This window comes from Chinchilla lanigera, unplaced genomic scaffold (genome assembly GCF_000276665.1).
Source record: "Chinchilla lanigera isolate Chin_1 unplaced genomic scaffold, ChiLan1.0 scaffold00003, whole genome shotgun sequence".
Taxonomy (NCBI): Eukaryota; Metazoa; Chordata; class Mammalia; order Rodentia; family Chinchillidae; genus Chinchilla; species Chinchilla lanigera.
The window spans coordinates 33051360-33074411 of NW_004955404.1; the positions used below are offsets into that span (position 1 = coordinate 33051360).

Here is a 23052-nt window from a genome sequence, read left to right on the forward strand (position 1 = left end):
TAAAATCTCTGAGCTGCCAGTGGAGCACTACATACTGTTTTGCAAAGCTGTTTTCTAATAACTAGGAGTACACTCTGAAATATTGATGAAAGTATATGATAGTAAATACGGAAAGCAGTAAGCATCATTTATTATCATTATCAAATATGTGCTGTACATAATTACATGTGCAATACTTTTGTACCACTGAAGCATAATAGGTTTTATATTGGCATCCACACCTGATTAGTACATCATGGTATGGCATTGTGATGGCTGTGATGTCACTACATGACAGGAATTTTCAGCTCTATTTTAATCTTTTCGGACCATCATCTTATATGCAGTGCATCACTGACTGAATCATTGTTACATGCTGCTGACTGCATTCCTCTATTCCTCATCTATATGAGAAATGAGGAAACTGAGGCACATAGAGGTTAGGTGACTTGCTGGGAAGTGACACTGTTGGTAAATGGTGGAGCTTAGAATTCAGTCCCAGGCAGTGTTTATACCCAAATAAGGAAGAATCATGTTACTCTTAAGACATTTTAAAAGTCCTTATATGCTAAATTTAGTTCTGAATTGCTCTCTGGCCTGATGAGAACACATGTGTATATAAACAGAACGATTGGTATACATGGTCTTATTGGCATACCTTCCGTTTCTTCTGTGTACAGTAAATCACCCAATGTGAGCATTTCCATCTGACCCAAGCTATTTGTCTCCATAGAGCATATTGTGGGATTCAATAAGTTACACAACAACCAAGATTGCCCTTTTCTTCAGCCTGGTATTCTTTTTTCCCATTTCATATCCAGCAGTTAGTACCAGGGCCTGAAACCCTTAGTTACAGAACAAAGTGTCTTAGCAGTAATGGAGCCTGCATGAGGCTAAGAGAAGAAGAATGAACCTTCCCTGTGAGCTTCCTGCCTAGATGCAGGTGCAGGAATCAGGAGGTCATGAATAATGCATGACATGCAGATGAGGCGCCCCTTTCTCCTACTGGGGTTTCACTTTGCTACCTGCCTGGCTGCTGTATGTGGAGAAAAGGCTGCGGATATCAGAGTCTCCATTTAAAGACCCAGCGCACAAAAATTCTGTCTGTTCTTTTGAAGAAATAAAAAATACAAGGAATAGCTGAAGAGAATGCTGTTCTTGTTTTTGGTTTTATTTTGTTTTTTTGGTGAAATAAGCCCAGGTTATCAATGTACTGGGACATCTTTTTTGACTTACCTTCTTAAGAAATCTTACAAGTATTTGGTCATACACATAATCAGAAATCCTTTTTTGAAGATTTTCATAAGGAACTTTTTTCCTAATACTGTTAGACCATTACAGAAATTATCCGTTGATGACATCAGACTTGTGATCAGTGAAATTTTTCTAAAGGGTGCCTATGCCTAGAGGATGTTGTAATTACAGATTAAATGCACCTGTCTCTCTCCATGATCAATGCAGTCAGCAGCCTTAATAGAAGGGAGCTTCCATCAGCCTCCTTGACTGGGGAGAGTTACAATGGTGAAATGAAATAGTTGTTTCATACTTTTGGGTTCGGATGCAATACAGGGGGTAAAGAGTTAAAGGCCATGGAGTAAATAAAAGAACTGTGAGTGTCCCAGTTGCACTTAAGGTGATAAGTTTGGGGCTGACTACTCCTTGATGCTGTGTGACAGTCAGGATTCCCATGCCTAGGGCAGAGTACAGACAGTTCAGGAGGAGTCCCTGCACTTCCTTGAGGTCAGGATACGTTACATGGGGAGAAGTTTCTTGACTCAGATGTCCATTTTGAGGATTATATTTCAAGCAGACAGAGAGAACGGGGAAAGAGTAGTTCTGCTACTTTTTGTAGAAGTCAATGCGTTTTTGGTGCATGTTGCTTTATTTCTCTCCTTATCCCCTTCTGTCATCTGTGTTTCTTTCTCTCTCCCTTTCGCTTTGCTTTCTCGCTCCCATTTGAGGTCCTGGAACATGAGCTGGCTTTCATTTCTAGCTGAGCCTGTCATTTCCGCTAGGCCCCAGTTTGGCCAGATGCCAAGACCAACAGGTGATCCTTGTAGCTGCAAAACAGCAGGAAGTGGGCTGCTTGAATGAGGCAGTTCACCCGAGGGGCTGTCTGGCCTCCCTCCATCTTTCTGCATAATTAACACCCCCTCCCCCATGCCGAGCAGAAAATCTGTGCCGAGCAGCTGAACCACAGCAGCCATTGAGAAGCCTGCAAGGAAAAGAATGTTAATAAGGGATGTTGGGAGAAATCAGCCTTCAGAGTGCAAAGTACAGTTGGGTCTGGGAGGGGACTGGAACTATAGTATCTGTTCTAACCCAGTTCTTCCTTGCCCACACTGAGGAGGAACTGGGGTTTAAAGAACCGTGGAGCTGTTGGTTCTAACTGGACCTGAAGACCAGTTTAAAGTCCTCCTTTTCTGTCTTTCTTGTCTTGTGAGTAAAAGTGGTTTTTGAAGCACGCATTTTAAAGACACCCCAAGCTGAAAAGACTGTGTAGATCTCACAAAGCCTGAGAAGGATGGACCAGAGCAGGATGTTGGCGCTCAGGAAGCTGCAGTAGGCAGCTGGCGTAGTGCTTTGCCAGTTGGTGACTCACGAAGACAGGAGGTCCGGCAGCTAGCATCTGATTAGAGGCCACGGGCAGTTCGTGGAAGCTTTCGATGGCAACCCTGCCTGGCACCAGCCCTGGGAACTTGCCGAGCCTTACACTCACATTCATCAGTTTTGAGTTGACTTTCTGTCCTCAGAACCCAGTTGTACTGCACCACTTCCAGAAAGCCCTTCTCCCCGAAGTACCTACCCACCCTTCTCCCATCGCCAGGATTCTGCATTGCTGCACACTTGAGGAAAGTTTTGCTCTCTAGAGTTTCAAATTCAAAAGTCAGGTTAGATGCTGGGCGTGGTAGTGCATGCCTGTCATCCCAGCACTCGGGAGGCTGAGACAGGAGGATCATTTTGAATTTGAGACCAGCCTGGGCTACAAAGTGAGCTCAAGGCCAGCTTGAACTGCCTAGCAAGACCGTCTCAAAAAAAAAAAAAAATCAGCGTAAGGTTTGACTCTTCACTGTCTCTTCATGCCCTCCCTGCAGGAGCAGGGACAAAGAGAGCGCACTGGGGACAGACACCACACCTTACCTGACTTTTCTCTATTCAGACCTGGCAAAGCTTGGGTGTTCACGGTCACTGAGCAGCTGAATGAGTGCATCAGTTTTCTGAAACTGGTGGTCCTGCCTTGGGGAGCCGCTCAGTAAACAGGTGATAACAAGCCCTTGTTACCTTGAGAGAGGTGAAGAAGGGAAGAAGCCTGCAGATTTGCAGGCACAGGAATTTATATCCATTTATTAAGAGACAGTCAACTCCAGGGAATTTTATATGAAACAAACCTTAAAGCACTTATTTCTAAAATGGATTTTTTTTTTTCTTTACAATCAGGAATATATTCTTTTTCAGTGATTGTATTACTCTCGTTTACTTACAGGGTACATCCATCCCCAGTATCAAGGGTCCGGGGAAATCGAATGAATAACCAGAAGTTTGCTTGGTGAGTATGCAGTCATAAGTTATGGGTATTTGTAATAAGTCTAGTCTAGATGAGTTGTAATAAGGCTGTGTTGCAGAGAATTATTCCTGTTGTTCTGTAGAGAATAGATTTCTAACTGGACTATGCAGTGTCCATTTCCTCTGAAGAGTTTGAAAGCAATAATCATAGTTTCTTTTTAGCCAAAATTCTTACTCAGAACTACAAATGGAACATTTTCTCCGGACAGATATAATCTTGTTTCACAAGATTTTTCAACGGTAATCTTTTAAAAGAATGTTGCCCTGTTTTTTAATGAGATTTACTCAACAACCAAGATGTTTCTCAGGTACCAACTTCACATGCACGTGAAGATTTTCAGTTAATTAGTGCATTATAATTAATTTTTGTGATTACTGTTGAGATGATCCCTCCCACCCTGGCTTTAGCCTTAAGTATCTAGGGTTTTTTATTTTTTAATTTGGAGGAATATGAAGATCTTTAATTGACTAATTCTTGAACAAAATTATAAATGGAACTTACTGAAACAATCTGAAAAGTTACTTTAACAACAAAACATTATTTATTGTTATATTATTTATTGCCTCCTTAAAAGAGGCAATATAAAGGCTTTTACAAATATTCTGGGGAAACAAAATAAATTAATGGTGGCCCTATTTATTTACATTACTGCATTCCACAAAATTAACCTTTCAGCAATGGTTATCAATAAAAGGAGAGAAAAAATAATTAAACTGTGTAGTATATTGCTGCAAAGATCAATGGAAATTTACAAATCTCCACTTGTTATACTTAGCATAGGGTTTTGATTAGAAACTTTTTTTGAAGCACAAGAACGTGATTGCCAAAGATTGAGCTTCCGAATTATTTATTTTTATTTCTAAATTGGGATTATTTTTAGACACAAAATAATGACACTTTGAATTTGAATAGTACCTAATCAGCTCGACTCCCTTCCCCCATTAAATCTAATTAACCCTCACAATAGCTTGGTGATGTTGTTAAATATTATGCTTTTCTTTTTCACCAAGAGGGAAATGAAGCACAGAGGATACAACTATTTGCTTACACACAAAAGCTGGGACATCCTTCATGGCCTCTCACAATAGCTAAAGCACACTGTCCCCTGTCAAACCTGGGAGGCTGTAGGAATAATAATGCTGACACTCATTACATGGAAGGAAAGGGAAAAACCAGGTCCTCTTTTGACTGCATGGAATTTATATTTCTTCTCAATACAAGGCATATTGTGCTAAAGAAGTTTCATTACATGTGGAGAATGCAAGATGCTCAAGTATGCAACATGAACCAAGGGACAGAGAACAGAATAGTCAGTCAGGAATCCACTTTCTACTTCTTCATCCTAAATGCTGAATATGAAACACTGAGTAAATAATAAATTTTCTTTTCTTCACTTTTTCTTGCTGGACTGCTGGAGTAATGCTGTAATTCATAGCATTTTATTTGGTTAATAACAGCTTTTCTCTCCAGAGAAGTAACTCATGAAAAACAAAAAATATTCTGCCTACTAGCCTTGTGAAAATTCAACTCTCATTTATTCAGCAACATTTGTTTATAGTACCAAGCACTAAAAGCACTAGATTAGAAAGATAAGTGAAATATGCTTTGGATATTCTCAAGGGACTGTCTTGCAGGGGAGATGTGTGTGGGTGTCAATGGGTGGGTATGTGGTGCTCTCCCACCCCTCTGGGGTGCATACATTGTTATCCTACCCACATGCATGCACATAGATAGACAGACAGATAGATAAAATGATAATCGTATAATATGTAGTATAACCTAATGTAATAAATACTTATAGAAGTGTATTTATATTGCAATCTTTAGGGCAGAAATTGTCAACTCTAAGTTTGAGAGTGGAGCATAGGAACAAGGGATACTACAAATTAAGGAAGAGACAGTTAGAAAATCCAGAGAAGACAGCTTTTGAGTAAAGACCTAGAATCAGTAGGGAAAAGCAGAGTTGAGCTAATGTCTCCTTTATAGATTGAAACAAGACATATAAAGTCCTAGAGACATTTCTGAGTTAAGTATAGGAAGAGCATACAGGGATTTAATACATATACTTTATTTGGTCAGGAGTTAGCTAAAATTTCTGTGATATATACCACCTTGAATCTTCCTTAGGTAAATACTGTGAGACCGCTTTGTGGAAATAAATCACCTGGCTAGAAAGAAAAGCCCCGTGAATCACCCAGAATATACTTCTAGTGAAGTGATAAACACTTGATATTTTCTCATGAAATATTGACTCTGAAAAATCAGAAGGTTTAAATACTCATCTAGTGTTAGAGAAGAAGCGAAAGAGATAGTTACATTCCTCAAGGTAGAAGCTTAAAAAAAATTACAGCGTTAGATGTCAGGTTCATCACTAGCTAGTCTCCAGTTGAGTTAGATCTACAAACACATACTTGAGAGTTAGAAATAGTGATTTTGTGAAGTAGCTTAGCAAATGTTCAAATAAGCAATTAAAACTTGGTAGAAGATGAAAAGCCTTATTAAGTTATATATGGGTAATGGACAACATTTGAGAGATTCAAGAAGTCAGTGGCTATAGTTGACATCTACCCAGCCAATGATTATTATTGAGTAAAGAGAGTTTAAAATTTTAAATAGTGTTTTTCTTTGCATAATATTGATAGAAGAGGTGTCATCAGCTGGCCTCTTTTGTGTGGTACCATTTCCTCCAGAGCCTAAGAAATGTGTGGACAAGAACATCTGCTCAGGGCAAACAAAATCTGCTGGAACCCAAAGGGAAAATGCTAACAGTGTACATATTCAAGGAGGAGGTGCATATGAGACCTACGATGACAGCACCCGGTGGTAGTTGTATGATGGCACCAGTTTCGAAGTATGTGCTGGTTTAGGAATTAAAGAACGACAATAAACATTTATAGCAGATTGTACTAGTGACCCAATAAAGAATATCAGATCACTGCACAACTTGCCTACTATACAATTAATCAAAGGCAGTATTTCAGATATAAACTCTTATCAGAATGACTTGTCCCCAGTGCCACCACACCGATAGGAATATTTGTCAAGGACTGATGCATCTGTGGGGCCATGTGCAGTTCTTTCTTTGTTTTATGTATCAGGCCTCTTCTCTTCCATCACTATGGGCCCTAACAGTGCCTTCCTTTGGCCAATCACTGTCGTAAGGGAGGGAGAGAAATCTTTCCTTCTACCCATTTTTGGTTCAATGGCTGTGGCCCTGTGAATTAGACGAAGAGAAGATGGGTTAGGAAGAGAAAAAGAACCAGAAGTTTATGAATACGGGGAGTAACTGGAGCCCAGTAATTCAGGGAGGTGGTTAGAATTTAGGTGTAGGAAGCATTTTAACATAACAATAACTTTGTTTAGTGAAGTGATAAGATAAAGGGAAAGGGCTCTGAACTTTTAGAGGTGGCAAATTATGAGAAGACAAATATATGGGGAAACTGGTGGGGAGATTTGGGTTAGTTACTAAGATGTGTTCTGTCAGTTCCTCTGGTGCCTTCCCCAGGTTGATAAGGAAAATTGTCTCTCAGGAGTAAGACTCGCCTCGCCCTGCCTGGCAAGAAAGAGCAAGAGCGGTTTTTCTTGTGTTTGCTTCCTTGACTTGCCTTCAGCCCATAAGAGTTCGTATGCCAGACTGGCACATTTTGGGGTGGCACATGCTGCCATCCTTCATCATCTAACCCATTTTGAAAGCATTTGTCACTCTTGCTCGCATATAATAATACCACAAGAAAATGTTTTACTCCACTTGCGGCAAAAAGGAAATTCCTTATTAAAGGACTGAATGTGGATATGAACATAGACATTTTTTTTTTTTTTTTTTGGTTTTTCTCCGGTACCGGGAACCGAACTCACGACCTTGCGCTTGCCAGGCAGGCGCTTTTGCCGCTGAGCTAAATCCCCAGCCCCGAACATAGACATTTGTTCTTTATAGATATTTTTGTATAAAGCTATTATATCCAGATTGCAAATCCACAGAAGAGTATCTGTTTCCAGATCATATTTATGCTGAAGATCCAATACAAATCTGGAATCTATGTTTTCATGTACATGTGTAGACCAGATCAGGAACGACTGGGAGGGGTCTAGTAGGGAGTATCTGTGAACCAGACATTGAATTGAGATAAAGCTCCAGAAATTTCCAGGATCAGAGTGTCCTGCTCTAAATAGAGCACATCTCTGAATGCTCACATTTACCTTCTCATCCTTTCCTCTGACTCTGTGCTGTTTACTCCACCATCCTGCTTCCCCAAGGTGTGCAGGGCTTAAGAATTTATTGGTTGGCGGTGATGGCAGGGGTGGTTGCATGTGTCCCCAAAACATCTACCAAGGGCTGTTACGTAACAATGACAGTGGCGACTTCACAACTTTTTTTATGACACAGAAAATAAAGCATCTGTTTATTAATAGACACTGTCATCAGTAAAACAGAAGTAATTTTCTCTAACCAATTGTATGCCGTCACAACCAGTCTCAGTTATAATTTATTTCTTAGCAACATGCCTGAGATTTTGTTATAGCCATATACACAGAAAGTTCTAGTTTTAATAGAGTCGCTAGGCAAATTATGATGCAGTCTGGATATGAATCACATTTAACATTTGGAGGTGTAAAAGTTTTGTGTCACAAATTTTTGTAGAGGGCAGAAAGAGCCCTTTCACACTTGGATGTTTTCATGTTGGATGTAGAGTGCTACAATGAACTTAAATATTTATATGCATGGAGCTGCAAACATCAGGCATGACTTTATGGAGCCTTTTTGAAGGATATAACTAGGATGAGTTTTTGCCGTAAAAACGAAAACATTCTTGCTTTTTAAAACTTCTTTTCCATAATAGAGAAAGCGCTGAGATTGTTGCTGTCAGAAAGCTAATGCAGAACCATCCGTTTATGGAGGGGCCGAGCATTTACACATTGTCAGTTTCAGAGTGTCAAGGAAAGGCAAGCATCATCAAGTTCAGGTCAGCCTCCTCACTTTACATATGAGGAGTGGGAGGCCCCAAGACAAAAACGTAATATGTCAAACCTGGGCATGAATCCAAGTCCCTGCGCACCTGGCCAGTTGTCTTTCCACCGTGTGGCAGTTGTCTACCAGCGTGGAAAGCAGGAGATGTGCTGGAGATAAGTAAGATGAATGTTTAATTCATCCCAAGTTAAGCAGAAGGCTTTTCCTTGGGCAATTCCCACTAGATCGATGAGCTGCGCCAGCAGGAGAAACAGGAAAGGCGGGATGAAGACATCGCTGTGCACGTTCACGTGGCCAGGAATCCCTGCCAGAATGGTGACGCATCACCTGCAGATCCGTGTGTGCTCAGTATTTGCAGACAGTGTTGATTATGTTCTTCTAATTACCAGAGTTTGCCATTGCCTTGCATCTGGACTTACAGAGCAGAAATTTATGACATTATAATGTGGATGTTAATATACGAAGATTTGTTTTTTAGAGTGCCTGGGCTTGATGTGGTTTTTCTTTCTTTTTCTAAATTTTTTTTTTTTTTTTTTTTTACTTGTAGGTATTGGTAAATAAGTAAGAAGGGTTTGCCTTTAGGTTTGGTTTAGATGCGGGATTCTCCAGTGTTTGATGGCAGATTTGGGAAATGGGCCATAGTTGATGTAATCACAAACCATCATTGCCCATCCCCTAAGTATTTACTGGTAACATAAAAAGAAGTTCTGTCAGAGTGCACTCATACCTTAAATTCCTCCAGATTCACATCTTTGTTGTCCTAATGTCATAGAAGCTATTTAATTCTTTAATAACTTCAACTGTCTCCTCAAATGTAGCTTGGTGACAGTTGTATATACTGTAAACTTGTGGTCCATCTTCTACATTGACCTTATTAAAGAACTTTGGCCCAATTTTAAAAATTCCCTATGACCCAGAATTTCAGCCAGAGACCTGTATGATAAAAGTGGATCACATGCCTGTTAGTATCAGCTGATTTTTTCTCTAGTATTGCTTTAGTCACAGTAAAGATAATTTAGGAAAGGCGTTAAAGTAGGTTATTTTTCTGTAATTATTTCCCTAATTATAGGAGAAGTAGGGCTATAAGATCATGCTGAGCCTTAAAAGTCACACTTTTGGATATTTTTCTTTTAAAAGTCCATGAATATTTTGTTTTTGGCAACCTACAGCTCTAACCCATAGAATATTACATTAAAAATCTGATAACAATGAACCTGTAGGACATCTCAGTATATTCATTGTTGATTCTCAGAATTGTAGTTAGGTGTCGCACTATAATGTAATAAAACAACCACATTATATTAATTATGCCGTGACCAAGAGCTATTAGTTCTCAATGAAAAATGACTAACTTTTTCATATTTCTGGAATTTGTAGCGTATTTGCATATAATCATTATTTTTAGGCTGGTTTTATACAGCAAGGACTATTTAAAATTGAGTCTCAAATCCTGATTTACTCTGGGAAAGCTACTTAGAGGGCTGCTTCTTCCAGGTTTAAATTGTGTCACGAATGACTGTTGGATGCCATCCCTCCCTTCCTGTTCAACTTGTTCAGATGTTGAACTTTGAAATAATCATACTGTAATGAAACATGAAGAGCTAGGGGCATCATTAGCATAGGGTACAGAAAAATTTGGTGTCCCCGTATGAAAAAGTATATGTTACCAAGAATACCAATCATGTTACAATTAACAATCAAATTAAAATAAAGATCCTAACTTTTATATACCTTCAAAAAATTATTCTTTTGTAGTACTATTCAGTAGATATATTTGGGTTTAGAAAGTTGGGTATCAATTATGAACCATAGCTGTCTTTGAAAGCTGTAGTTGAAAGAATGATTAAAATTAAAATCCAATCAAAAATCCTAATGTGTTCATACTTCTCTGTGAATACTGCTCGGGATAATAAATTTTAAGGGCTCCCTGTAGTAAAGCTCAGTGTACCAGAAGTTTTGTTTGGGTTTTAATCTGTCAGTTACTTTCTCAGTGTCATCTTTCTAACCAGAGGTTTCTCTGTATACACGCAGGCAGTGAACTAGCAATTTCAAAATCAACTGTATTTCTCCCTTATTATTCTTTTTCTCAACTGACCACTGATTTTCATAAAGTTTCTTAGTCATTTCCTGAGAATTGGCTATGTATTCCATTCCTTGGTATAGCACTAGTTTACCTCAGGTAAGACTAGTACCCTCATAATTAAAAACATCTCCTAATCAGTTTTATGAGTACAGTAGATAGTGCATGTATCAAAAACTGTAAAGCAAGCTGGTGTCACCCCAGTGTTGTTCACAGGTACATAAGCCCACGGCGACAAGTAGTGGGACAACAGGCTGTCCTTCCGGAATCGGTTGTCTGCCTGTGGCCAGTATTGCTGTCTAAATTTTCCTTCATTTTAGTCACCTTTGGAAGGTGGGATTCTTTTGTTGGAAGTAATGGAAACTCATTGATTCTGGAAGTCTTAAACAAAAGGTAACTTCAGAGGATATAAGGAGAGTGGAGCCTCAGGAAATACAGGAGCCAGGGCAGCACCTGGGACCCAGGAACAGAATTCAGTGCACCTGCACGGGTATAGAGGGCCTCAGCTCCAGCTCCTTACCTCACCACCTCGGAATCACTGTGACAGGAGCCCGAATGTGATCTCCTATGATTGGTCTCAGCCTGGGCTGAAGTGCTCGGCTCTTGGCTGGGCCGGGGTGGGGGTGGGGTTCTTTGAGTAACAATCCCGCAACCACACAAGAAAGCATTCCCAAAGGAAAAGATGGTATTAGTACCAAAACGTGATGGGGAAGACTACTTTTCATAAACTAACACCATCAATTTGCTTTTCTGTTAAAGTAAAAACTGTCCCTGAAGGTAGTAACTTTTCCAAAATCATAAACTTTATTTTTTTGTGGTTTTTCTATTACTTACTGTATGATACACTTTTATTAGTGTATTGGTGACATATACTAATAAAAATTAGTATGACAAAATGACAAAATTATTCACTTTAATATTTTCGCTTTACAACCATAATTTCCTCTAATTTAACAAAGATACTGTAATAACCAAGATATGTGGCATCTCTCAGGTGGTGTCTTTGGCTATTGACTAGACAACATGTAAAAATGTTTAGTCACAACGCACCCTGCCCTCATCTCCTTGAAGCCTAGTGTTTGATTCTAATCACCTAGACACATCATTTCATCAAAATCTTGCTTTGAGTCACACACTTAAAGTTGTACTCTTTAAACCTAAATGTACATAGTTACTGTGCTGACATATAAAATAGGCAGAAAAGAGAGAGGCCCTCCTATGAAATGCTTAACACTTACATTTACAACCTTGCACTTTGCTATACACTTGGCACTTACGCTAAAGTGTGTGTGTGTGTGTGTGTGTGTGTGTGTGTGTGTGTGTGTGTGTGTGTGTTGCTAGAGATGGAATACAGGACATCTCACACCTGCTAGGCACATATCCATGACTGAGCCATATCCCCAGCCCCTAAAGTAGTCTTCTTGTCTCCTGCATTTCCTTGTTTTTCTTAAGTAAATGAGTGATATCTGACCCAAGGTATTAGATTGAGGTATTGGGAAGAGTGCCTAAGAAACAATATTCTCCATAGTGCGACCTTGGAAGAAATCGCTTCATAAAACCAAGGTATTAGCCCACAATCAAATTTAAACTTTACAGGGAAGGAGTCTCTTTACCCGGGTGATCCACTGACACACCCACCAGTTATTACAACCTCAAATAAGGTTGCAATTTAATTCAAGTCTCTTGGATCCTTCTTAACTCTAACAGCTTAGAATGGGTGTGTTTAAATTGGACTCTGGTTCCAAACATTGGGTAAATATGTGTTCTAGAAGGGGCACATATATCTATAAGCTGAAATAACAGCTGTTTAGGCAGTTTCCTTCAGTTTCAGTGAATGCCAAATAAACCAGAAAGGTAACTTCTTTAGTTATAGTTTTGATGTGATCATTATATCTTCTGTAATATAGATAGCACACCATGATAAGTGATCATGTCAAGTTACTGCTTGTAGAAAAGCCATGATTTAATCACCTACAATATTAATATTGTTGTAAAATAACAATCTCTCCAATTCCATCTGTTTTCCCATTCCTCTACTCATTCCCTTTTTTCTCAAAAGTCCTTTAAAAAAGAAAGAAGCATTACTTTTCTTGGTAATGTAATTTGTAAGAACAGAGGAAAAAACCTATTATTTTTTATTTTAGACGTGAATTATTTTGTATTCTTTGAAAAACCCTGTTACTTAACTAAAAAATAGACTGATGTCTTACAGTAAAAGTGTCTCAGTCATCTTCCCTAAACTACACAGGCTGAGAATATTTATTTGTAAAAGACAAGGAAATACTTTATATTAGTAGTAGGAAACAAAAGGCCAAAGGCAGCCATGTTAAGAACAGAAGAAGTCTACTGCCACCTAGAGGTAAACGATGATAAATTCTGAGCTTGTACTGTGACCGCTTAAGAATTGATCTGTAGAGTAGATGTAATGTGATCCTAAAACGGAAAAGGGTGACTTAGTCTCCACCTGTAAGTGGGACTAGATTCATTCCATTCCTTCCACCTCCCATCTTAGTGTGCTAGTGAGATTGTGGTGACTTCAGTTGATTTTGCCATTTTTCCCCTTAGAGCCCTAAGTCACTGGAAGTCTTCCTCCTGTGGCATTCTCAGCAGTTTGAAAGCCAGCATTACACTGGCTAATAGAGAACGTCTTTTCTACACTCCAGCCTAGCTTTTTCAAATACGATGTCAGAAGCTCCACGAAGACCACACTTTGCATGGTATTGTGCAGCTGGTGTGCTCCCTTTCTCCTGGGAGGCGGCAGGTAGCAAGTGGAACCTATGTAGGAACACCAGTAAGAGGATCAGGCCCTGAGCCTCGCCTGGGTTAGGCTGATACCTCAAACCATGTGCAGCACCTTCGTCTTAGTTACTTTTCTTACCGCTGAGACACAGTTACCCGACACCCAAAGTTAATGGAGGATTGAGGAGGCCATGTCTGGTAGTGAAAGATGGTGCTGCCTTATACTAGGGTGGTATTGGTGGAAAGAGCTTTGGAGAAGTGGACATGCATCTGAAACCAACGTCAGCAGCTGTTTACGGAAGGAAATGAAAAGAATTTGAGGATGATACCTAGTTTTTGCGTGAGCAACTTGTGGTTGTAGTTGGGACCTTGGAGGAGAGGGCAAGTTTATACACTCAAATACAGGCACCATGCACACATAAATGATACTGACCAAGGGGCCTATCTGTGTATAGTCAGTGTTAGGTCACAAGGGACAGAGAAGTTTTTGAGATAAAGAAAGTATGAGATAAAACTTTTTGCAATCAACTCAGTGGTTCTAAAAAGGCACGGAAATGCAGCCACAAATAATTCACAGGTAAATCAGACAGAAGTTATTTCAAGTGCACCTAAGGCCATCTACATGTGTCCTCAGGCTATAAAGTACCTTAAATTTCAGCCCATTTGTTTGTCCCATTTCCACATATTATAAATGGTCCTTTATAAAATGTTACCACCTGCCCTCAATATGTTTAGCCCAGGACTGCTTGGTCAGACAACCATTCCCAAGTAAATAAATAATTCTTAATACATGGGGATTCCAGCCCCCACCCTGAAACACCAAGTACCCTAACCTCTTTCTTCCGCGGGAAGATTTAGCACTAGAAGAACCCCTAAATTTATTTGTTCATCCCCAAAGCTGTTTTTATCTCCTTTACTTCTACAAAGTGATCTAAGCTAGAAAGCTCATAAACTCTGTCAAAACCCCCATATGTTTGAACCCAGATCTAGTAGTCCTCTTCCAACTTTTCTGCGTTGTTGGGCCTTCTTCACTCCACATGTCCTGATCGTCTCTTACCTGATGTATCACTCTGAGGTCCTAACTGGTCTCTTTAGATTCACATTCTTTCTACACCCCCTTAACTCAATCCTCGCCATGCCTGCAATGATTATTATAAAATGCAAATGGATGTTTCCTATCTTTATCTCTGTGCTCTGATTTGCTGTCATTTACAAACCCAAAGCCCTCAGGAACAACATGAGACCCTTTACAAGTAGATGAAGGAAGCCCTTTGCCTCATACAACTCTTCCGCCTTTCCCATCTTACTTTCTAGAAAATTTCTCATAATGCAGTCATCACAGTTTCAGCCACACTGGATTTGTGACATTAACCAAAACATTTTGGCTCCTGAGGAAGTCAGTTCTGAACACACAACTTAAAACATTCTCAGAAGACTTCCCTACTCTCCTCCTCCCACCAGCTTCTTCCTTTCTGATCAGAGGCCACTACATCGGGGCTGGGGATTTAGCTCAGCGGCACCGTGCCTGCCTGGTAAGCGCAAGGTCATGAGTTCGATTCCCGGGACCGGAAAAAAAAAAACAAAAACAGAGGCCACTACGTCAACCATGCTGTCATCTTTATCATAGTTTATTATACTTATTGGCCTGCAGAGGATGTTTTTCCAGCCTTCTCTCCAAGACTGAGGACCCTCCAATTCAGGGAATTTCAAAATCTTTACCCTGTTGGTGGGGAAACGGAAGCCCAGAGAATTTAGCTAAGTTTTTCCCAACTCTGTGAGGCAAATTAGAGGATTAGAACATCTACTAACTTTAATATTTTCCTTTCTACTTTTTGATGACTGGCTATCTCCCATTACTGTCATTCCCTAATTATGTGATACGGGATGAGATTGAATCCCAGTGAGACTGAATCTCCTGCCTGCTCTTGCTTGTCTGTTTCCCAGGGACGATGTGATAATGAATGGGGCAGGTTGTGTGGGAACACACTTTAAACCAGAGGAGGCAGGATGCTGCAAAATACTTAAGTGCTATTGTCACTTTTCATGTTTTTCTTAAATGTAACCTTCCTAATTGAGGCTCTAAAAACTGGGTAACTTTCTTTTCTCATCTTATTTCTACAAATTGCATTGTATAATGAAGGATTAAGTCTCAGTTGTTACTTCCGCATGACTTTGATGGCCCTTCCGTTGATCCATTTGATCCTGAATTTAATTATGAGACTTACATTAACACTCTGTCTCTGCTTTTTTCTGCCTAGCAGTTCTCCATGGCTGAGTGTAAAAAACTTGATTAATAAAATCTTGCCCTTTTATATTTCCTTGTAATTAGTCCAATAAAAGAGGATCACCTCCTGAATGGGCTTTGCGTGGACAACTTTTTTTAATTCTTCATTTTTGGGGTGAGCTAATTTAAATGTCTTTTTGTTTCTGGCATATATTAATAGATTAGAAAATAAACCTTGTGTTTCTCCCTGTTAGGCCTGCCAAGACACAAACATCTACAACTATCACAACTCTGGAAATAGGATGTGGAACAAGATTTAAATTCTGGGTCTGGGGTTTAATAGGATTAAACCATGTAACATTTTTACATGAACAAAGAATAAATATCTTCTTTTTCTTTTTAGTCTGCTAGCTGACTCAACAGGTAGTGAATTTTAAGTGGCACTGTGTAAAGTGTCAATCCATGTTAGTACAAAGAGTTAATCACTTATCTTTCCAAGATCTAAGAAGCCAGGCTTCCCCAGAATGGGAGCAAACCATGGGCCTAAGGTCCGGAGCAAGCACTGAAAGGGCCTCCTGATGGCAGTAACCTGAACACACTTCACTCTACAGGAAATGACCATCAAAGCAAATCTGCTGTGATAATTGGCCACAGAGGGAGATGTGGCCTCTGAAGTACCAAATGTAGATTTTTTTTATTCTTTGGTTATTTTTCTAAATCCTTTAAAACTGGCATAGGGCGAAGGAATGCAAATAACACGAGCCCAAGCATCTCAGTGGAAGAAGCACGGGCTTTGGAAGCAGGGGATGCTGGTTCTAATCCTGTGTGCGCTTGGCTTTTGGCTTTAAGCAAGTCATCAAACTGAACACCATTTCCCCAGGGGTAAAATAGCAACAAAAACATCTCTTTTCCAGAGCTTAACATGTTGAAGTTTAATGTATTTGTCGTAGCTCTGCCTACCATTACAAAATACCAGAGACTGAGAATATATTTATTTCTTAAAACCATTCTGTGAGATGTCTTAAAAGATGCTAACTGCTAAATCTTTAAATACTGTAGACTGAGGACCTTACCTGGCGGGAATATAGCTCTTACTTCTGGAGGCTGGAAAGTCCAACATCAAGGGACTGGCTAATTTGGTTCCTGGTGAGGGCTTTGTTCTTGGCCTGCACAGAATGTGTGTAGAGAGAGTTTTGGGCTTTCTTCCTCTACTTGGAAGGACACTAATCCACATCCCGTGGCTGCACCCTCATGACCTCAGCTAAATTGAATGACCTCCCAAAGGCCCAGCCTTCATCATCACATTGCGGGACAGGGCTTCTATATATGCATTTTGAGAGACACAAACATTCAGTTCTTATTGCTGATTCAGGTTCACAGCATGGACAGAGCAGGATCATATATATTAGTTATTTTCATTAAAATGCCAACTCTTAATCATCAGCTCCATTAAAACCCATCACCAAAACATCATGTGTGTCTGACTTTGCCTTGTGTGTGACAAAGAAAGGGATCTGATATGTGATTAGAAATAGGCCTTGGAATCAGTAATTTGCTCCCAGGTGTGCCTGGTTATATTGCTGGTAAATAATTCAGCCCCTGGTAGGAGAGGTGTCTCTGGAGCGATTCCACACAAACTCCTCATTTTCCTCACTTCTCCAAAGGGAAATGATGAAGAATGATTTCACCAGAAACGGAGAGCAAACCACTCATTGGCACCACTCTTCTAGGATATTTTATATTTTATATTACTAAGCTTTGTGTACTTTCACACAGTTTCACATATATTATTTTATTTATTTTTTATAACCATTCTGTGAGATGTCTTAAAAGATGCTACTTGCTAAATCTTTAAATTGAAGAGAGGCAAAATAGAGTAGGGCTTAAAGGATTAGTCTGCTTATTTTCATGTCTCAGTTAGTACATATTAACTTTGCAACCTTAGGCTGGTCATTTAATATCTCTGGGCCTTGGCTTCCTAATCTATAAAATGGGGCTTACTAAGAATACCTGTCTTATGGTTGTTACAAGGATTAAATGTGCTGTATTGGATAGCAGTCTAAGGTCAGTATTTAGCAAACTCAATAAACATTGATCATTGTTTCAAAGAAATGCAGGACTACTTTATAACTAATATATAGCTAATATTCTCCAGTGTGTTATCACTAAACTGACCTGGGCATATCTACGTCATCCCTCTCACTGTCTCTCCTTTCACATACCTTAAATGTGTGCATGTGAGTATGTATTTGTGCCTCCCTTTTGGACTGTTAAGTCTCCAACGTGTAGCATGAAGGCTGGGTCATAGTAGACACTCAAACATTGGAGACGTAAGGAAGGATAGAGCATGTCTAAACTGAAATGTTGTGATTATTCCAGTTCCAACTCCGTAACTAAACCAGCCTCAGTGTTTCAGAAAGTGACACAGAACTTGAACATTTTAAGACTTTCCAAGATTTACCCAGTGAAATAATACAGTATCTAGTTAGAAGTCTGGCATATTTTGAGTACCGTCTGTGTGCCAGGCACTATGCTAAGCCTGGGAATCTGAAAGTACTCTCAGGGAGCTTGTGTTTTTTGGGGGGACTCAAATTCTGACAAATGACTTAACTAAGTTATATTACTGCCATGTGCTGACAGTTTCTAAGGAAGACAATGTCACCTCTTTGTCACAGGTAGGTCTTCCTGTGTCTCACCAATTTAATGTATTTAGGTATTATGTGTTGGCCCTGGGAGCAGCCTTGTTCAATATGAGAGATTATTTGCACTTTCTGCATTCATTTGTAAGTTTTAAAGAACTGTGGCAGGTCTGTTGCCTTTGCCCCATTACTACTTCTAGTGTGGTTTACTACAGGTGAAAACAGTCTCATTTTCCTTTGCCATGTGTACATATATACGCTAGTAATAGTAGTGATGGAATATTTTTGTTTGTTGGTTTCATGTATAGTTCTCTGTGAAATAGTTGAGAATGCTCATTTCTCTCTGGGTCAAGAGGCTTCATTTTGAAAGCTGCAGACAGCCTTTGGCCCCATGCCTACAGCGTGTATTGCTATCCTTGAAATGTAAATGTGATACATCACATATCAGGTGATAGTAAGTGGCATTTTCCACTGCTGTTGATTCAGTGTATGGTGGCACGCCCTTGACTTTTGAGCTTTCAAACTGGTGAGAATGTTGAAAATAGCATTAAATGAAATGAAAATCACTGTGCCGCTTTGGCTTGGAGTTATCTAAAACAATGCCTTGGTTTTGCAAATTGGTACTTACTAATAGATTTGGAAACCTGTTGTTTGAGGAATCACGTGTGTGCAGAACAGTGACAAATGTTGACAAAAAAGCATTTCCTTTTTCTTTCTGCATTGAGAACTTTGACCTAGTATGTAGAGGTAGTTATTCCGGCATTTGTTAGCTTCTCAAAATACAAGTGCAGGCATTGTCATAACCTGAGTGTAACATAACTTAGTTAGATACATGTGAGGGATAATAATAATTACATGTGTTATTTATAAATATGTGTACTTAGTTATATGGGCTAGAGCATGTCCTTTAGCCTGCATCCCAGTTCTCGTGTCAGATTTCATACCCTGCAGAAGCCACACCAGAGCTAGTTTCTAGGGTACTGACCCAGCACTATTCATGGGAAGCTCTTAAACCACTTGGCGACTTTCATCATACTGAATTATAGGAGTGTCATCTTTCTCCTACCTAAAGCATGTGCTTTATAAATGAAGATGCGCTTGCAGTATGTGCTCTTTTACATCCCTTGGGGTCAGAGAGTACATATGAAAACAAAAACCCATACTACATGAATGATACTAAAGATCATTCATGGTAGTGAACTGTGACTTAAAAAAATGAATACCGATGCATTAATTACCAGTTCTCATAAATAATAAATGAATAGTTTATCTATTAAATATATAATAGCTATAATTTTAAGTATTAACAAAAGCAACTGATTGCTTAGTAAGCCTGGGTCCTAAAGGCTTAGCTAGTTAAGAGTTAGAAGGTTCTGTATCTCTACATATAGCCACTGCCTGAAGATTCAACACCAGAATGCCGAATTGTCATATTCTTTTCTACAATGCTAGTCCTTTTTTGAAGGAAACCCAACTAACCTTCAGAAATCAGTGAACTCCCATGAACAGACAAACACACTCATTCATGTATGAATACATGCACCTACATTGCCCTGCAGCGCTTTTATGCATGCCTTTATACACATTTTGCAAGTGATTTGTGCTGGTCCTGGGTTTTCTTTTTTTTTTTTTTTTTTAAATGCTTTTTTCAGCATCTCGCTACCTGCTCCTGCAGTCCCGGGGTCCCCAAGCAGCTCTTCTTTACTTCCCCTTCTGGCCTGGCTCACTGTGGCTGCCACCCCTTCCTCCTGCACTACAGCAGACTCATTAGCTGACTCAGGGTGTCTGCCACTCAGACCCCAGCCACCTGTGCGCCACTCTTAGCACCGACATGCCAGGAGGCTTTTGAAAAGACCCCTGCCATAGGAGAGCTACAGGCATCTTTTCAAAGTGTTTTGTTCGTTCTCTCATGAGAAATTCACAGCAGGCCCTCAGGACATTAGCATTAGGTATTACTGACCCCCATTTCATCCGTGATAAAAGTGCAGGTGTGAAATAGTTGGGGATGTGTATGAACAAAGCCACTCTGCAGCAGCCCTGGCGTGTCTCGATCATCTCATCCCAAACGAAGCACTCGGGCTCCTGACCCTAGATTGCTGTCCAAATCAGACTGGAGTTCTTACTTGTAAATGGGGAACTTAACTGAATACCTGTTATCTTTCTCTTACTTCAGTTCAAAGATGCCACATACCGAGGCATTTGGGAAAATATATGTAGCGTTCCATAGAGAAGTTTCTAGATAAATAGGGAAGGTGACTGGTTTTCTTGAAAGTTCTTTTAAAGTCCTTTCTAAAGATATAAATTGCTTTCCTATACCTAGATTTCTTCAAACACAATCAGTCTCAAGGAAGTAGTGAATTATAGGAACTTACAAGGTATTTTTAGTCACAGGATTTTTTTCTCTCCCTTTTCTGGAAGATGTAGCTCTCTTAGAAACTGCATTTTTGGTTTTTCTCATTTACACAGCAGGGCTTTTAAAAGTAAGTGATTATTCTGAAATTTCTGTGGTGGTTCTAAACCATAGCAAGAGCAAAACAGATTTTTAAAATCCAGTCCTTAAATCAGCCTTTTCCAAATACATACACATAGATGCAGATAAACCCGTCATTATGATGTAAGGTGTGTGCTGACTGTTTTGGTGGGTTTTCTCTAACCATTGAGAAAAAAGTTTGCATTAATTTTGGTTGAATCAGAGAACATTCCTTCTCGTATTCAGCCCTTTAATTTGTAGATAAGTTTAATCTGTTAAATAATTATGTAGTAATTCTTAAGTCAAAGTTATGTTCTCTGACAATTGCAGAACACTAGTCTTAAAACACTAGTCTGTTTAACATTGTATAGCAGTGATCAAGCAATTTAAGTTTCGTATATAACAACACTCAATCCTAGGGGAGTGATGTGAAATCCTGTTCGTCAATATTCTGCAAGAGTAATAGTAACAGTGCTCACATGAATGAGGCTGCCTCCTTACTCCCAGTTTGCTCATATTTTAAGCCGATTTGGGCAAGAGAGTGAGCCCGCGCTGAAGGAAAGCATCTATAGTACTATCAGATAAGCATCCCCCAGTCCATGTGAAATGGTCTGTGGTGTTTCCTGCCTCCTGATTTTCAGTTTTCCCTTTAAGGGAAGAAAGTAATGGAAAACAGCAGCACTTACTAATAGGAAGATACAGGAGTGGTGCTAAAGCCTAACTTTTTCTTTGCGCCCAGAAGAACATGAAGTTGTGACTCTCCGTGACTTAGAGGGTGACAGTACAGAGCTGAAGAATAGTCATTCCTCTGGGAATTGGGAGGCTGGGCCATGGCAAATCCTTTATGGGGTAGTTTATTACTGTCTTTTGCCTGTAGTGTTTTCTTAAAAGAAATACCAGGTTACACTGCTGAGCTCTCATTTGACAGGATCTGCTCTCCCAATTCATATCCTCAGTCCTGAAGGTTGATGTTCCTTCCTAATAGTCTACTGTCAGACCTCATTCTTTTTAAGGTCACTTAATCTCCCTAAGCTTGATGTTACTCATCTGAAAAATGGAGATAATAATGTCATCATCTTAAGAGTATTGGGAGAATAAAATAAAATGATGCATGTAAAATATTTAACATATCATCTAGCAAACATTAAACTGCCATGTAGCTCTTAGCTGTTGTTAGCTATTATGATTTGAATAACAAAAAGCTCAGTGAAAGGAAAATTACTATTTGTGATGCTCCAAAGCTAGACTGAAATGCATATACCTTCATCTTTTGAGTTTAGGTTTGACCGAAGTAACAGCTTGCAAGTAATTTCAGGGATTTGGTTCATTTCTTAAAATGTTTTGCATTCCAAGTGAAAAGCTGTGTATGTTCCATAGGATACCTTAAATATTCAGAAAACTTTACTAAATCTAATGCAAGAAGCTGAGTGTTGGATTTTATCCTGTTTTCCCCCTTATATCTCTACATTTTACTTAAATTGACTTTGTCATCTCTGTGATAACTACAAATCAAGATCATCCATAGTAGATTAGGCTTGAAACGCATCACATTAAGAGGCTTCCCTGCCTCAGTGGAAAGGTCCCTGTGAGTGGGAAGCCTCTTGTCACCCATGGTCTGTGTTAGACTTATAGCTGATTAGAGCACAGATAGTCTCTGCCTCTTTCCCAGCTATGTCTTCAGAGCTTAGTGCTGTGCTTTAGTCCATAGTAAGTGCTCAGTAAATGTTCATGAAGTGAAAAAAGAGTGACCAGTCCCACAAGGAGATCTTGAGATTTTAGAAGAACAACAGACGTTAACTTAAATGGAATATTTTAAAAGAAAGTCAAGCTCGCGATGGAAGTCAGCCTCTGAGAATGGTGGTATTGATGAGTGCAGCATTGATAGTGGGAGGTCAGAGTTGAGAGTTACCAAGTCTTACTCCATTGGCCTTCATACTTGAAATTGAAAGAATTCAAAGTAGTGACCCTGAGTCTCTCACAATTCCATGGTACATGCTTCACAAACCAGTGCCATGGACTTAAGAGACTGTTACTGGCATAAGGACTGTGGGAACAGTTGGATCTGGTCAGTCGCAGTAGAAGTCTTGGCCATTATTCTTATCTGAAAGCAACACTTTTGTCCTGTGAGAAAACCAGAGTCTAAGGCTTACAAGCCATAGCTATGCTTGACCAACCCAAAGACTTTCGTGGGACTTGCGGCATTGTTGGTGTAACCTCACTGGGTCAGGAAGTGACCCGGACAGGCTCCCAAGCTTGGGCCACAGCAGAGCTTGTGTGAACCTTGTATTTATCTTCCCCTGTGCTCTTCATGCTGACATCTGTTGTCTAACTGGGATTTAGCTTTTCTCTCCTGTAAGCTGGAGGCAGTTCCATAGAAATGTTGCCAAGGT

At 39.7% G+C, this 23052-nt stretch overlaps 1 protein-coding gene across 4 annotated transcripts in view; it reads left to right on the forward strand.

The window, feature by feature from the left end:
- The window catches only part of Klf12 (Kruppel-like factor 12), a 411890-nt gene that overhangs the window by 335724 nt on the left and 53114 nt on the right, over positions 1-23052 (forward strand). For all 4 annotated transcript variants that reach the window (XM_005374183.1, XM_013516598.1, XM_013516591.1 and 1 more), the window contains one exon: positions 3464-3526. In XM_005374183.1, the coding sequence (XP_005374240.1) occupies positions 3464-3526 (63 nt within the window). The remainder of the gene's footprint in view (positions 1-3463; positions 3527-23052) is intronic.